At 39.4% G+C, this 17,893-nt stretch overlaps 1 protein-coding gene across 2 annotated transcripts in view; it reads left to right on the forward strand.

Annotated features, from left to right (window-relative positions):
• The first annotated feature begins 7,747 nt into the window (after positions 1–7,747).
• Positions 7,748–17,893, forward strand: part of FSIP1 (fibrous sheath interacting protein 1) — a 78,586-nt gene continuing 68,440 nt past the window's right edge. For both annotated transcript variants that reach the window (XM_062619303.1, XM_062619302.1), the window contains exons 1-6: positions 7,748–7,889; positions 9,289–9,478; positions 10,364–10,462; positions 11,864–12,036; positions 13,573–13,657; positions 16,330–16,428. In XM_062619303.1, the coding sequence (XP_062475287.1) occupies positions 7,764–7,889; positions 9,289–9,478; positions 10,364–10,462; positions 11,864–12,036; positions 13,573–13,657; positions 16,330–16,428 (772 nt within the window). In that variant the 5' untranslated portion in view covers positions 7,748–7,763. The remainder of the gene's footprint in view (positions 7,890–9,288; positions 9,479–10,363; positions 10,463–11,863; positions 12,037–13,572; positions 13,658–16,329; positions 16,429–17,893) is intronic.

Genomic DNA, 17,893 nt, shown 5'->3' on the forward strand with positions numbered 1-17,893 from the left:
TTATAAATTACTGTGTAAATGATGTTTTCCCTTCATTTCCTCTTTGTTTTCAGTGCACTTCACTTCTTGCTAGTTTAAGAACAACTCATCTTGAGAGTGAGGAGCAGTCTTCAGTGGGCCCAGATGGGTGGTGGGCATCCCAGCTGCCCTTCTTCTTAGATACAGAGAAGGCAGACATAGCTTGCCTGAAATCAGGCAGAAGAAATATTCAAGGAAAAGGTGTTCCTTCTGTGGCGAAGGTAGAGAAAGTAGCATAGCAGACATATTTTAAGTGTTAAAAAGTTATTTAATGGAGTGTTTGTTCTGCCAAAGTATAGTGAAAAAGCAGATGCCATTCAAAAAAATCCCCAAACCCTCAAAAGTAGACTAGGAGTTGTCAGATCTGAACTGCTTTGAAGAAAGCAAACTTAGTTTTCTCCTTTTCAATTCCCAGTGGTGAATGAGAAATGCCAGTGATAAATTCAGAGCGTAACAGCATAGAAGTTACTTTTATCCTATCTGGAAAGGAAGGAGTTTGTGGTGGTTTTTGACTGCTGAGCCAGAAATACCTTTTTCTTTCAAAGAAGACATGTAAAAAAGTCTTTTTTTTTTGTGGGTTTTTTTTTGGTTAGTTGGTTTTCTTGGGTGGGTTTCTTAATTTTTTTTTATTTTTAGCAAATTGTATCTGAAGACATCGAAACCTTTTGAAAAAAACTAAAGTGGTTTTCCATACCTGAAAAACTATTTGGGAATACTTTTAGTCCCTCTTTCAACAGTTTATCAATATGAATGTTAAAGGGAAGTATAAAAAAAACAAAAAACCACAAAAGCACATCTTTGCATAAAAAAAAGAAAGCTGTGTAAAATTCGTAATAAATCCTCTGTGCTAGAATTCTCATAGAAGACAGTCATTCAGGAGACTTCTTCTGCAAGATGGAATATTTGACTTGCAGAGTTTGATTTTTTTTAACTTCATCCAAGACTGTGGCAAATAGAAGCATTCCTACTGTCTGTTGGCTTTTTGTTCTAATGATTTCTACTGGCAAAATGTTCTCCAGCATTGTCCTGGGTTCAGCAGTAGCAGTCATTTTTCCCCCTTCTTGGTAGCTGGTGTAGTGCAGTGTTTTGACTTTCAGCTCGGGAACAGAGCTGATAACAAGGATGTTTTGGTTTGGCCAAGGACTTTGTGAGCCTCATGGAGGAAGCAGAGACAGGACACCTGACCCAAGTTAGCCAAAGAGGTATTCCATACCACAGCACGTCATGCCCAGGATGTAACTGGGAGTGAGCCGGAAGGGCTGGGAGACTGCGGGGTTGGAGGAAAAGCTTGGTTGGGCTGTTCGGTCGGCTGGTGGTGAGATGATGTATTCTCTTCCCTTGTTATTTCCTTTATCATTATTATCATTGGTGGTAGCAGCAGTGAAACCTTAGTTACTAAACTGTTCTTATGGGAGTTGCATTCTTTTCGATTCTCCTCTCTGTCCCTCCGAGAGCAGGGGGAGGGCAAGAAAAGGGGGGGGAAGTGAGCGAACGAATTACCTGACTGGGTTTAAACCACGACAAGCATCCAATATGAAAACAATCAAAACAAAATTTTCTCCTTTATCATCACATTAAAGATAAGCAAAAGTGAGTTACTGTAAAAGCCGGTCAGAGGAACTCTCTAAGACTCAATTTGGAGTTTTTGAAAGCAGTTCTTTGTTGCAGTGCTGGGCTCACAAGCAAACAGTTTCACAAAGGTGAGAGCACCCAATACTTGCCGGCAGCAACTATATATTTAGCATACTCATGCATATTCATAGATTTCCCAGGAACTAATTATAATATTTGCATTCTAATTATGCATGCGCTTTCTTGGTGGTCACCGATAGTCTTTCTCACTGTGTTACTGTATGACCTCAGTGCTTGCTCATGCTCGCAAGGTCCTAGCGCTAAGTTAGCAATTGGTATGTCCTTACCTCTGTTCCAGTCTTGCTCCACATTGGGTGCCACTCTGCTATCTTGAAGGCTGGCATCTGTGGTCTTATTTATTGTCTCCTTGACTGTTGTTATCAGTCCTATGATGTTCCTTTCCCCATCAGCCAAATGTTCGTTCTCTCTACGTGTTAGCAAGTTAGAACAGTTGTATTTTACTATGTTAGTTTAAAGCCACACATGCTATTGTTAGTTTAAACCTATGATTTAAGCCTACAGTGGGAATTGAAGAAATGAAAGCCTGGGGTAGTTTGGCCTATTCAAATAGGTTTGCACAGGTTAAGTCTGACTACTGGAGAATAAATTTGGAGAAAGAAAAGTTAAACCTCTTGGAAGTTTTACCATTGACTCTGGACTTAGCATTTTGGTTTAGCCTTTTCTCCTCAGCTGAGAGGTGACTATGCTGTATTAGATGGAGCACAACTGGAAAAGCTGGAATATGGCTCAAAATTCCTGGCTTTTTGCCCTTGACTTTGGACACTCCAAAAAAAGGATATTAATATATAATCTATTTGTTCTTTGCAATAATAGGGTCTGTTTATTCCCCTAACATTTAGGGAATTAATATAACAAAAATTAGCTGTGCTTGTCCTGACCCAAGTATTAGAACTGTGTTACAGTCTGCTTTAAAAATGTTGCCTGTGGTAAACAAAAGTTACTTCAGGTGAATATGCAAAGTATTAAAAATCTCAAAGGCAAATAACTAATATGCATTAAACAAAGTCTTGATAATTTGCCCTCCAAACTGTGTGAGACAATGGAAGTGTTTTGGGTACCTGTTTGTGTTTTAAAACACTTCAACAGAGGGGTATGAAGATAAGCAGTAGTAACAGAACAAGTTCCCTATATTTCTACCCCGCTGCCTCATTTGTGTTTCTTCACTGGATTAGGGAGAGAAGGATAAATGAATTCTGTTACTATGGTGACTGTGTTCTAACTATCAAGTCAGCTGGTCTAAATGTGTCTTCATCACGTTGTAACCTATCTTTCAGGGTGAAAAGCGCATCTTGGAGTGCTTTTCTTGCTGTGCCTTTCAGAGAGACAAAGTTTTCTTCAATTACACTTTTTTTCTTTTTAAATCATCATACTTCAGAGAAGTATCTAGTTTATTCTGGAACAAAACTGATTTATTCCCAGAAAGGCAAAAAAGGAAATCACAATCGTTGTTCTGCTTTTCTACTTCAAACTTCATTAAAAACACACCTGTAAACAATTTGAGATCCTGTAATATTTAATAAGATTTACAAAGTTCAGTCCTCTTACTGGAGGTAAAGACTAATGGCCCAATTTGCAGGATTTGAGATGAACTCTATGAACCTTCTCTTCTCCTCTCTGGGTCTTCTAAGGCACATAAAAACAACTATGTTTTGAAATATCCCTGCTGAAAAGCTGTTATTATTAACTCTTGGGTGTGACAGCCTCATTGAAAACATTGCCTGCTTCCCTGCGGACAAGCAGCAGTAAGTAGCCTATTCCTACACCACTTCCAAAGGAGCTTTACATCAGTTTGTTTCCAAATGGCAGAGCTGGTCCCTCTGCAATCATGGGCCCTTCTGAGGTGCTAGGCAGTCTAACATGGGTAGCAAGTCAAACTCTTGACAGCTGCTAGGCATATACACTCTACTGTAGAAAGAAATAAATATTGGGGTAGTTATACCTAGCTACTTTCCATACCTCATTATTCATAGCCAATATCATAACCTAATGCATCAAAAGCCAGATTTTAGTTTAGTTGGTTCTGTATTGTCCATTCTACTGCTTTCTTATTGTCACTGGATACTGAACATGTGGATGTAAACATTCAGTCTTCTGGTTTTGCTTCTGTCCTTGGTTCAGCAGTAGCATCAACTATCTCCTGTCTGTGCAGCACCTCCATTGACAAAGCACTGTGCACCTTCCTGCAGCACAGAATGGGCCATGGCTAGAGAAAGATTCAGGGATTACTTGGCCCACTGAGGCCAAGGTGGTTTTGAGTGTATAGTATCCCACAAAGAACTGTTGTGGTTTAAGCCCAGCCAGCAGCCCAGAAGCATGCAGCCACTCGCTCACTCCCCGCCTTTCCTCCCCCTGCTCACGGAGGGATGGGGAGGAGTATCAAAAGAATGTAACTACCACGGGTTGAAATAAGAACAGTCCAGTAACTAAGGTATAACACAAACCACTGCTGCTACCACCAGTAATAATGATAAGGGAAATAACAAGGCAAGAGAATACAACTACTTACCACCCGCTCAGCCTGACCCCAGCAATCTAGCCGTTCCAGGTAACTGCCCCCAGCTTATATACTGGGCATGATGTTCTGTGGTATGGAATACCTCTTTGGCTAGTTTGGGTCAGGTGTCCTGTCTTGGCTTCCTCCTGGCTGCCCCTCGTCCCTGGCAGAGCATGAGACTCATAAAGTCCTTGGTCAGAGTAAACATTACTGAGCAACAACTAAAACCATTGGTGTTATCAGCGCTGTTCCCAGGCTGAAAGTCAAAATCACAGCACTGCACCAGCTACTAAGAAGGAGAAAAATGACTGCTACTGCTGAACTGAGGACAGCTTCAAATCATGATCTGCACTGTCCAGAAAGCACCACATATTCCAAACACCCCTATGGTGTTGTGTTAGGAATCACAGGAGTTAGGTTAAAATTCTAACATACCTGCAAGTTGGCATAGTTGGGAAGGAGGCTAAAGTACACTGGTCCATTAGCATATTTTCTGTATTTGTCTTCAGCTCTTAACTTTAAACCACATTGCACCCTTACTACACTAAATACCAGGAAAAACTGTTACTCTTTTACTGGCACTTCCCAGAATGTGACAGTAAAATGCCATTGTCACTTCCAGGAATGTGACAGTAAAATGCCATACACTGCAAGCATCAATAAAAACTCTACTGCAGTCAGTAAAACCATGTCCCCAAGAAAGCAAGATCTGTTTTTGGCAGAAAGATATGCCAATCAAAACCTCGATTGAACAAGATGCAGTTTGTATCTTCAAACTTTCTTGTAAATTTCTGCCACCAGTGAAAACTGGATTTTAGCATATATGGGTACCAAAGGAAGTTGTAGGGGCCAGTAACTATCTCTACAGTTTTTACAAATCAGAAACACAGAAATTAATCACAGAATTATAGAATGGTTTGGGTTGGAAAAGACCTTAAATCATCTTGTTCCAACCCTGCTGCCATGGGAAGGGGCACTTCCCACAAGACCAGGTTGCTCAAAGCCCCCTCACATCCTATTTAAATGTAGAAAAGAAATAAAAAGGATGGGATTAGGAAGGTATTCAGGTAAAAAATTGTGACAATAATATTTGGTTTAAGTTTTAACGACTTTATTTAAAAGTCATTCAACTGTCCTTGTTCACAAGTCATGACAATTTATGCAGGAGACTAGACAGAGTATCAAAAGAAACAGTGATATTTCACAGCACAAATACATTGTTCAAAAGGCTCGATGTAGTAACATCCTGTAGGATTAAACACTTCAAAACCTGTTTTTTTTACTGAAGCTGGAATGCCAGAAGCTATGAGAATTATGCTGTAATTAAAATGGCTGCAACTAATGTCTACAATACCCCGGCTGGCAGGTTTTATCGCGGACTCCAAAGGACACCCGCTACAAACTGCCCAGCTGCCGGGGACCCACCGTTTCGACGAGGTTTAAGAAAAGCCAAGGCTTCAGCTATGTACCTGCCATGCCACTTAGTCCGCTGACAGCGCCCACCTACTAAACGCGACCCATCTTTCAAGACTCCTTACCCCTTACATGCGCCCGCGGGTCCAGGCAGCCGAGGGCCCCTGCGGCAGCACACCGAAACCTGCCGGCAGGGCGCCCGCCGCCGCCCTGCCTGAGCCCCAGTGACAGTCTTGGGCGCTGGCAGGGGGACCTGGGCTTGGCTCTCCCTTTCCCATGGCCCAGCCTCCCGCTGCCCGGCGCTGCTCGGCCCGGACCCGCCACACAGACAGGGACACTCCAGCAGCGGCGCCGCGTTCCCGCCGCCCCGGCAACAGACCCGGTACAGCCCAACCATCTGTGGGGGAGGAGGAAGGAAAAGGATTCTCTCACTGTAGCATTTAACAGTATAGAGACGGAGAGGAGAGGCTTCAGTGAGGTTATCTTGGTGGCTCAGACTTTGTCAACAAGTAAGAGCTCGATTATAGCTGCCTCCCTGAGAATAAGCTAAGACCAACTCGTCCTCATGACACCCGTCCAGACGATGGTACCGCCCCAAGGCGGAACCCTGTAATTATCGCGAGAGCCCTGCGCGTTGGTTGTCATGGGAACGGTGGCGGAGACAGCGGTTGTGCCAGCTCCGCCGCCCCCGCGCTGCCGCCCTCCCGCGGTAGAGGTGGGACGGACACGGCGGTGCCGGGGCATAACGCGTGCCAGTCCCTCCGGGCGAGGAGGGTTCCACCAGCCCTACTTGCCTCAGGTGGGGTGGTCGGAGCTGCGGCTCTGCCGGGCAGCACGCCCGAAGAAGCAGCTCCCGGCGCTCCTCTTTCAAGAGCAGAAAAGGGCTGCCTGCCATCTACCTACCTGCCGGTACGGGAAACCTCCCGTGAGATAAGTGTGTCTTGCGTGCGGTTGTTTGTATGGGCTTGGTTGGTTGGTTGGTTGGTTTTTGTTCCGGAATCAGCCTGTCTCCACAGGGTAAGCCTGGGATCTATGAGTTGAAGTGAACCACTTTTCTCTGCCCACTCCTTTATACTTTGGTATGCGTGGGAAGGCCACGAAGATACTATGAGGGCTGGAGTGCCTCTCCTGTGAAAACAGGCTGAGAGAATTGGGGTTGTTCAGCCATGCAGAAGAGAAGGCTGTATGGAGACCTTAGAGCAGCCTTCCAGTACCTAAAAAGGGCTTATAAGAAAGCTGGAGAGGGATGTTTTACAAGGGCATATAATGACAGGACAAGGGGGAATGGCTTCAAGCAGTCAGACGGGAGATTTAGGTTAGATGTAAGAAATAAGTTCTTCCCCTTGAGGGGAAGGTGAGGCACTGGCACAAGTTGTTCAGAGAAACTGTGGCTGCCCCATCCTCAGCAGTGTTCAAGGCAGGGTTGGATGAGGCTTTGAGCAATCTGGTCTAGTAGAAGGTATCCCTATGCATGGCAGGAGGGTTGGAACTAGATGTTTTTTAAGATCCCTTTCAACCCAAAACCATTATTTGATCTGATGTGTGTACATGACTCAGTTTGTACTTTTTCTTGTACTGCAATAAGAAGTTGTATTCATTTGGGCCTTCTGAAAAATACCAGATACTCAGATACCTAATTCCTGTAAATTCACACAGTTTTTTGCAGAGAACCGTGCTTTTCTATTGTTTAAACTCAAATTTTAATTGAAACAGTGAACATGATCATTTGGATTTGGGAACTTCCACTGTTTAGAAGTGCTGAATATAAAAGGCTATTGGTCACTTTATTAGATATGTTCAAGGTGTCTTTAAAATATTCTCATTCTTTTCTTGATGCACATTTTTGAAGTCCCATGTTTTTAAGAAAATAATAATAATAAAAAGAGCCAGGAGGTTTCCTTTGTTGTGAGACTACTTTTAAGATTTTAGCTATTTAAAGTTCTATGACAGTATGCACATTCAAATACTTTGGTTGGCTTGATAATATAAATGTATATTTGCACATATATTAATAAATGTATACTTTAGTAGCAAGCTAGTTTATACTCTGAACATTGAATTAATAGAAAGGATTTGAAACTTGTGTAATCTACATCTGGAATATTACTGTGTTTGTGTTGCTTTCTTATAAAACTGATAGTTTAGAAGGTGGTGTTTTTTTTTTTCTTTCCAATTTTAGGTCTCAATGGATATTAAAAGGGGGAGCTTGGATAAAATACCAAGGCCTGCATCTGGCTCAAGAGCTTATCCTAATTGTAGATCTTTAAATACATCTATGGAGTTACCAACAGCAGAGCCACATTTGCCTAAGGTAATTCTTTTCACCTTCATTAGGTTAGAAACCCTATATCTAATTCTTACTATAATGCCAAAGGAGTAAGATTCTGCCTTTTTTTCTTCATATAAAGTCCTGGGCTCTGCAGGCGTGCTAAGGGGTTATGTGAAAGCTCATGAATGTGGGCTGCTCTTTGTGCATACATGGAATGGTATTTAATTTCATTTTTCAGAATCTGTGTTAGTTTTATGTTCACCACAAAAAGGGCTATTCAGCACTACAACCTGGAAAACTGGTTTGTCTTCCTCTTTATTTTTAATCAGATTATTAAATACTGTTTTAAAGAAAATCTGTCAATAATGCATAGATGCATAGCTATAGGCTGTTGATGCATTGGCCATGAAATTGTGTTTCACTTCCATCCCATTTGTGCTTTTAAATTTAAGCTGGGATAAAAATTAAATTTACTATTAAAAGAAAGGATTTGAGCAATCCTCACAAGTTGAATTTTTGATTATAAAGTGCTATCAGGATATGTTTGAATCAAATAAAAAAAAAATTCATGGTGTTCCAAGAAATATGTAAGCTCCAGGGATTTAACAGAAACCATCTGTCCTCTGAAAAAACTAATATTGGGGATTAACTTAAGTTTGGGAACGGGATATGTGATAAGGTTGTTGGGCTGTAGGAAGTGGGTCTTTGGAATTACAGGTTTGAATTGTTTTAATTAAGATTAGTCCAATTGTAGTGTCCCTCTTTTCACCTGTCTGTAGAATGGGATGCTTCACGGAAGTATTAAAATATTTTTTTATAGGTTCACTATTGGGTATTAAGTTAACATCAGGTAACTCTTAATCCAAATTCAGACCTAGGCTATTGCATGAAAATTTCTGCCTCTTGAGACTGATAAAATAAGCATAACCTTTTCAGCCCTTCAAAGACTATAAAAAACAATGAGGAAAGTTTGGCTACTACCTGGTGCAGTGGACCCATAGTGTCAGGGAATGGACAAGGCTGTTGTACACACAAGCTGTTAATTGGTTGACTCTACCCTGTGCTGCAGCAGAAATGGCATAAACCTTTGAAATCATTTCCTAGCCTGGCAACCCCAAATCTGGCATTTTGTGGAATGATGAGTTTGAGAATCAATGTGATATCTAAGAAACAGAATTTTGTGTTGTATCTGAAAATGGTTGTTTCATTTAAGAAGTGCTTAAAAGCAGTACTGTATAGAATCAGCAAAAATCACAGAAAAAATGAGCTTAAAAATAAAAAATAATTTCCTCAGCCTGACTAGTAGTCAGTGCAGTGTTGTATAGAATTGTTGTATAGAATTGTTGTTAGCCTTTGTGATAGTATGTGATTATTGTGATTATATTTTTCTCCCCCCAGAATATTTGTAGTTTTGTGATAACAATTAATTTGCATTTCATAGGTTGATTCACCTGTCAGTTTGCCTGGTAGTCATCAAAGAGGCAGTTTAGAACACTGCTGTCCAGAAGAAAACAAAGGTGATAACAGAGAGAAATCTGATGTCAAGGAAGTAAGAACAAATCAGAGAACCACGGTGGAGAGTACAACTGTCTTTCTTCAGAAATGTATACTGAATCATAAGGAGCTGTCAGGTGTGGAATAACTTTCTTGTGTTGTGGCTAGACCAAATACAATGTTTGTATAGTTCGGGTAAAATTCTATTGGTGGTGGGAAAAGAGGATGCAAATCGATAAAATTCTAGAAGAGAAGGAGGTGTGAAAATTCATACCTTTATTTCTCTTCACTATATTGAATACATCTTTGAAATAAATGTGTTATTACTGCCATTACCACCACAATGTATGTCTTGTGGCATCTAAGCTGTGATATGCACCTTAGTGATGGCCTAAAAGATCAGGAGAACCCATCTGCATGTGTCCTATGGAGCCATGTTAGGAGATGTTTTCAGTAAGGTGTTTTTATCAAACTTTTCACACAAATCATGATAACTTGTTAGAAATGTTGTATCCTAATAATGGTCCACCAGTCCAAAACCCTGGAAATTATGGTTGTAATTTATAGTGTTTAATAACTGAACAATGCTGATACTAATAACATACTTTACATACAAATACACAGTATCTAATTTTAATGAAAGCAGTTTTAGAAATGCTTCAGATGGCATTCTTTATTACGATTTTATAAATTGTAATAAATTAACTTTCTAGAGCTTCCAACTCTTTAAAAATAGAAAAGGTCAGTATGTGAAACAAAAGTTTGGATACCTTCTTCAAGGTTAGATAAGATTTCATGGCAGAATTGCAGTAAAAATAATCCCTTGATTCTTGTTTCTGTGTTTAACGTGCGTGCTAGTGCGCTAGTAGTTACAATTTTTTAAACAGTAATCCATACAGAGGCTTTGTGGATTGCAAAAATGTATTATTTTGGTGTCTTTATTGTTAACATTTCAAAAAGTATCTTTAAACGTTGTTTCACATGTATTTTTTTGGTGAAAGGCTTTTTCCTATGTTTTTCAGGATGTATTTCTAACTCAGATTCTGGAGACGACTGCACTGAAATAAAGACTTTAAAATTCTGTGAACCTTCCCAAGGAAAACTAAGTAATGCAAAAGCAGGTACTACTTTTCAGGTGTATAAAGTGAACAGTGCCATAAAACTTCTGCTCCCCTTCCACTTGTTAATGCTTCTCAGAGTTCGGGACCATGGTGTATTTGTGTGTATATTCTGTAGTTATAAAGAAATATAACAAATTGAAAATGTATGTACCTTGTGATATTCAAGAGGTGTCGGATGAATTCTTTATTTAAAGATTATTTTATTAAAGGATATTCACTTTCTTTAATGATATGGTAGTATTTGAGTTTTACATAGATTCAGTCAATCTAATAAGGCAGAATCCAGGAGTGATTCTATCTATCTAGAGCAGCAGTACTGGTGATCTAACATAGTATTAATTTCTTCAAAAAAGAAGTGGGATAGAGCTCAACTTCAAAGCTTCACTCAGGACTTTCAGGTCAAATCCATTTGCTGGGTTCAGGCCACTTGAAATAAATGCTCTTTTTCAGCTTCTGCCCTTGGGGCTTTCCTGGTTAGGTTCTTATAGCTCTCCCTTGCTGTGTCACTCACCTCCTTTTATGGCATAAAGTAGACCAGTGCATTACAGTAAAGGCTTGGGATGAATGGATGTGTAAAGCATTTGGCCTCAAAAGATTAGAAAAATAAAGAGCATTGAAGGACTCCAAAACTTGGAAGTCTGTGGGATAGGGACAGTGCTACAGTTGTTTCCTTTATTCTTGCCATGGAAGCTAAGTTTAACCAGGAAAGAGGGCAGAGCATGAGAATGCGATAGGAAGGGGAAAAGCTAAAAAGCGATCAGAAATTGTAAACTGCATGTTTAAGAAAAAATGAGATAGTACAAAAATCTATTTTAATCAAGTAATTGCAGTTTCCATCCATAATATTTCACCATTTCTGTTTTTCAAAACAACAGTTTTCTAGAACCAGTATCAGAATCTGGTTTAGCTGAGCTATAACTCAAGACTGAAACTTCAATAACATTTAAAAGTAGAGATATTACAGAGTCTCTCTTAACCCCAGAATGATTCATTTTAGTGAATGACAGTTCATCATGTATTCTACTAGTCAGGCTGAGGAAATTATTTTTTATTTTTAAGCTTTTTTTTTTTTGTGATTTTTGCTGATACTGTGGAGATATCACTCTTCTATTATAAATTTGAATCAAATCACTTGCTCAAAATGCAGGGGGCTCTTTCTCCCTTCCCCCTATACCCAGCTGCTAGAGTTCAGAGTGCGATTCAGTGTTCTGTTACAAAGACTTTTTCTGTATTTTTCCATGCTATAAACAGGTTTAGAAGCAAGAATGACATATGTGCTTGAGAGTATTTTTACTCTTGTCTATGGTTGAAATCAAACAACTTGAACTGAATTTATTTTTCTGCATTTTTTAAAAAGTTGAAATGCTTCAAGCTAAAATTAATTTAAAATGCATTCTACAGCAAACTTTTCCAACTTGGAATATTCTGAAGAAACAGATGTAGATCCTCAGATTCAAGCAGCTATAAAGAAAATGAATGAACTTGACACAATACTGGCAAAAAAACATTTTAAGGAGAGAGAAGTTAAAAAACAAGGCAAAGAAATGAGGGCAAAGCTCTGGGAAGAGCTTCAGGTTAGAATGTTCTGATTATTTTGTAAATAGTTTGTACTTAATACAAAGTAAGATAGTTTTATATCTTAAAGTAGTGTCTAACAATTATGTTTCATAGACATTATTTTATTAAATAACTCACAGTTGTATGCGTAAAGTGAAGAAATAGATCTTAAAAAGTAACTTTGAATAGGTTTTAATATATATTGCCAACAGGCTTTGAAAGAAGGCCATGGTCATTAAAAACTGATATGACCAGAAGCCAAATATGCAGCTGTCTAGGTGTGGTTTACTAGTACAGTTTTACACTTGAGCTTGCTTGTTGCAGGTATGGTAGTGTGTAACGTTTGTGAACCCAGACTTAAAAGCGTTTATTCCCCTCTAGTATGATTTTTCTTAGGCCCATCCATTTCAGTATTGTCTGTTACCGAACAAAAGAGATGCCCTCTGAAGAAGGTGTAAGAACCATACAGCATAAATTACTTCACATTATTCCTATCCTGCTCTCTAGCAGTTGGATGTCAATTTAAGCCTTGAAACATATGAGTTAGTATTTCGTCTGTGGTTAAGTATTGTATAATTTACATGAATACAAATGTCAGTTGCAAAAAAGGCATAATTGCAGTTGGTTTGACTGCATCTCATAGTTTCAATGGGTTTGGACTCAAAGCCATGTATAAATTACAGAACTTTTGTATTATAAAATGTGTCTCCATATACAAGACAACACATGAGGCTTTAAAATTCTACCATGCCTTTATCATAACTTCATGAGATGCTGTGAGAGGCTGATAGTCTGTGCTGGGTTCAGCAGTAGCAGTCATGTTTCTCCTTCGTGGTAGCTGGTGCAGTGCTGTGTTTTGACTTCCAGCCTGGTAACAGTGCTGGTGATACCGATGTTTTCGGTTGTTGCTAAGTGATGTTTACCCTGACCAAGGACTTTGTGAGGCTCATGCTCTGCCAGGGAGGAGGGGAAGCCGGGAGGAAGCAGAGACGGGGCGCTTGACCCAGGCTAGCCAAAGAGGTATTCCATACCACAGTACGTCATGCCCGGGGTGGGGGGTAACTGGGAGTTACCTGGAAGGATGGGGGCTTCCGGGTGGGACTCGTTTCTTGGCCGGTGGTATTGTATCCTCTTCCCTTGTTATTTTCTCTTATCATTGTTGTCGTTGGTGGTAGAGGTGGTGATTTGTGTTGTACATTGGTTGCTGGACTGTTCTTGTCACAACCCATAGGAGTTGCACTCTTTCGATCCTCCTCCCTGTTCCCTAGGGAGCGGGGAAGGGGAGAGCCCCGGGGGCGGGGCCTTGATTGCTCTCCACCCAGCACCACTCACTGGGAGTGAGTGAACAAGCTGTCTGGTTAGGGTTTAAACCACGACATAGTCTTAAGAAATAAATAAAATAGTCAGTAAATGTTGCCATAGGACAAGGAATTTTTAATAGGGTCTGAAGTTCATTAGACCTGACAATGTATTTTGCCTTCAAGTATTTTTTTATGTAAATATATGCATGTATCTGTAAATTTATGTTTTATTTCTTTGTTTCTTTTAAATAGTCTATCAGAACCACTGAAAGCCATGAAGAGATAGAAAACACAAAACTTTTTTTAGCTTTGATCTCACCATGGCAGGATACAGCTGGTAAGTAAGAAGGAGAAGAAAATACCCTGTTATAATTATCCCATATTTTGATTTTTTTTTTTTTTTTTTTATACTATAAGGCTTTCAAACCTTTACAATAAAATAATATTTACATGTAAGAGTACATCAAGGGAATATATGAAACTTAAATGAAATAATTTTTGCATTATCACAAATGTAGATGTTGTACTTCAACATCAGGCTTGTTTTTTTAATGGAAACTACATATGAAGCTTGATCTTGGATTATTTTTTTTTTATTTGGCTTTTTTTTTCTGAAAATTCTAGGCAAATAAAATTAGGATAGATGGCAGTTTTAAAAAGTGAAGCTACGTTAAAGATATGCTAAGAGAATATTCTCAAGGAGAAAAGACCAGGAAGTCTGTTAAGATAATTTCTGAGCTGTATTATGATGTGACAATAAAGACAAAAATATTCAAAGTGGAAGTGAACACACTGCTAAGAATGAACTTTTGCATTTTAGTCTTTTAGTAAAATCATTTCCATCTCAACTGCCAAATTCTGTAGCTGCATTAAAAGTAGACAAGGGACTAATGAAGGATTGAGTTCTTTACAAGAAAAAGTAAACAAATAGTTAATGAAACAGAAATGTGGAATGTGATATATAACAAAAAAGACTGAGTGCACTCAAAATTGTAGTGAATACCAATCATGTAAAACTGTAGGTAGAGTATGGTAAGAAAAGTTAAATTATTTACGCATCCTTTTTTTTCTGAGTTAGAAGGACACAGTTTCTGTTGGAGTTCTGAAGCAAGTGGTTGAAACACATTCTGAAGTATCAGTATTTTTTTTCCAAGAATTTGAAGAGAATGTGCCTGCTCACAGGGACCTGAAAAAAAAAATTTTGTTATTTTAAAATATCCTTTTTCTTTCTGTGGCTGGACTTACTGAGGGAGAAACTGGAACAAACTGTAGGCATTCTGTTCACAATGTCTTGGTTGGGCAGGGGGAGCACAATCAGACTCAGCTTGTCAAGAACACACCAAGTCAAAATTACCCAAGAGTGGATTTAGAAAAAATTGCTGTTTGAATACTCTGTCTTGGTGCCGTAGTTCTCAGAGGTCTGTCAGTCATACACACATTTTACATCCTGTCCTGTGCCTGTATACCTTGATTGAAAGGGTTTCTTGCTGAAAGAAAACAGAATTGTGGTGCATCCTGTCTTTTTTACTTTTTGGGGAGAGAATAAGTATTTGAGATCTAAATGATTATTGTTGAGCAAGAATCTCAGCTTGAATGTTGGAAATGTGTGCATAATAAGGGTAGCAAGTGTGGGTAAAACACTTCAGCAAAGCTTATTATTATAAGGTAACCTGCTTTTATTTTTATGCTAAAGTTTGGGCTATTATGGAAGAACACTGAATTTGATATGAGAGATATTGAAAAAGTCTCCAGTAGATGTCAGGGTATAGTAAAAAACAGTAGGCAAGCAAGACTACATGGTTGTTAATGAACTCCCTGCTCCAATTCCCCTATTATTTCAAAGGTAACTCCTTGCTGTAGAGATCATGTGCATCATATGGGTTCCAGTGTGCTCTACTGAGAAAACTCTGCACAGTTCAGATTTATATTTATATTTATACTCCAGTTTGATCTTTATCTTGAATTTTCTTTGACATGCTGATGCCTTACTTTTCAGGTCTTGTTTATTTATTTATTTATTTATTTAAATGAATGCCCAGATAGCTGCTTTGGCTGATACTGAAATGGAATGCATTTTATCTATTTTGGCTTTCAGAGCTTGAATTTGATAAAGAGTCCTATTAAATAAATTAAATAGGGGAGCTGTTTAATTATAGCTTTTAATGTGGCTGTGAAATCAAACACAGGTTCCGGGTACAAAATCATTAATAACTTGTGTCCCAGCCCCTCAGGTGCAAAAACCCCTCTGACACACTCATGGCAGAAAATTAAATCAGGAGTTAATTAAATAGCCTTAAATCAATTTCCCTGTGCTCTGTGCAACAAAATCGTACTTTCGGTTGAGTCCATTAAACTCTGTTATTACAGGATGTTGGTTGTTCTTTCCATATGTGAAATATATGTTTCTTTGCAATACAAGTCCTTCGCTGTAAGTGCTAAGTGTATAGACTCCAAGTTAATGCTCTATTTTGCACTTCCAGTTAATATGTATCAATATCATGACTGAATTTTTTCTTTAAGTAAGTGAAACAACTCTTGCATGCTAGGATGTTTGAACAGGTTTTTTTGGGTTTTTGTTTTTCTTTTTTTTTTGGCTATACCCTTGACTAAAGCCACTTAGAAGTTTAACAATTCATGCACAGGCAGACATCAGCTGTGAAAACCTGGATACTTTATTCTCATTCTGAATTCTAGATGACTTGCTACATGATGTCTGCAGAGGCTTTTGAACTTTAGGGCCTTGGGCTGTATCTTCTAGAATGTACTTTTTTATCCTCGGTGGGCAGTAGTTTAAAAAACCCCAAACCAGACATAGGAAACAGTGTAATTATTCGTGAGAGACACCTTACATTTTTTTCCCCTTCTTTATTTCTTGAGAAATATGGTGGCTATGTAATTTATCCAAGTAAATTTCTTTAACTTTCATATGTGAGGTCTTATATTATACTGTACATGAAAATAGATCTGCTTTAAATACAATTTAAATTTTACTGAAAAAATTCCTTCCAGGTCCCTCCTGTGCCAAGGAAGAAGAAAGACTTACTTCAGTATTTCACACACAAATTAATCCAGAAGGTTATGATAGCCATAAACCCCAGTGTAATCAGGGTAAGCTTTATTAATTATATAGTTTGTATGTGGCAAAAAAACATGCACCCCTCTACTCTGCTCTTGTGAGACCTCACCTGCAGTATTGTGTACAGTTCTGGTGTCCTTAACATAAAAAGGACATGGAACTGTTGGAACAAGTCCAGAGGAGGGCCACAGGGATGATCAAGGGACTGGAGCACCTCCTGTATGAAGACAGGCTGAGAAAGTTGGGGCTGTTCAGCCTGGAGAAGAGAAGGCTGCGTGGAGACCTCATAGCAGCCTTCCAATATCTGAAGGGGGGCTATAGGGATGCCAGGGAGGGACTCTTCATTATGGACTGCAGTGACAGGACAATGGGTAACGGGTTAAAACTTAAACAGGGGAAGTTTAGACTGGATATGAGGAAGAAGTTCTTTACTGTAAGGATGCTGAGGCACTGGAATGGGTTGCCCAGGGAAGTTGTGAATGCTTCATCCCTGCTGGTGTTTAAGGCCAGGCTGGACAGAGCCTTGGGCGAGATGGTTTAGTGTGAGGTGTCCTTGCCCATGGGAGGGGGGTTGTAACTAGATGATCTTAAGGTCCTTTCCAACCCTAACTATTCTATGATTCTATGTACAATGGGTGGGTAACGAGGACTTGTCCTTTGTGACTAGGCCAATAAAATCAGGCAAAGCAAGGTTGCTAAGTGGACTGGTGACAGTTCTTTCTTTTTATTTTATTTTTTATTTATTTTTTTTTTTACAAATGATAGAATAATTTTGCTTGTGACTTTATCGAAAACATTTTGGTCAACATGCAAAGAAAAATTTTTAAATCCAGGTTTATAGAACTTTTTCATTGCAAAATGATGAGGTATGTAACTGGTGGAAGCAAGGACAGGCGGCCTGGAAGAATACAGTGATGTTATTTGGGAAGCTAGGAACCAGGTTAGGAAAGCTGAGGCCCAGTTAGAATTAAATTTGGCTAGGGATATGAAAGATAACAGGAAGGGATTCTATAATTACATTGCAAAGAAAAGACAGACTAGGGACAACATGGGCCCTCGCCAGAAGCTATCAGGAGATCTGGCTACCCTGGATTTGGAGAAGGCTGAGGTTCTTAATGACTTCTTTGCCTCACTCTTCACTGGCAGATGCTCTGACCACACCACCCAAGTCTTGGAAGGCAGACACAGGGGCTGTGAGAATGAAGATCTTATGCCCACTGTAGGAGAGGATCTGGTTCGAGACCATCTTAAGAACCTGAACATACAAAGGTCCATGGGACCTGATAAAATCCATCCATGGGTCCTGAAGGAGCTGGAGAATGAAGTTGCTAAGCCACTGTCCATTATATTCGAAAAATCATGGCAGTGAGGTGAAGTTCCCGATGACTGGAAAAAGGGAAATATAACCCCCATTTTCAAGAAGGGGAAAATGGATGACCTGGGGAATTACAGACCAGTCAGTCTCACCTCTGTGCCTGGCAAAATCTTGGAGCAGGC

Source organism: Pezoporus occidentalis, unplaced genomic scaffold (assembly GCF_034315485.1).
Source record: "Pezoporus occidentalis ecotype Australia unplaced genomic scaffold, CSIRO_AGI_Poc_V1 ctg21, whole genome shotgun sequence".
NCBI lineage: Eukaryota > Metazoa > Chordata > Aves > Psittaciformes > Psittacidae > Pezoporus > Pezoporus occidentalis.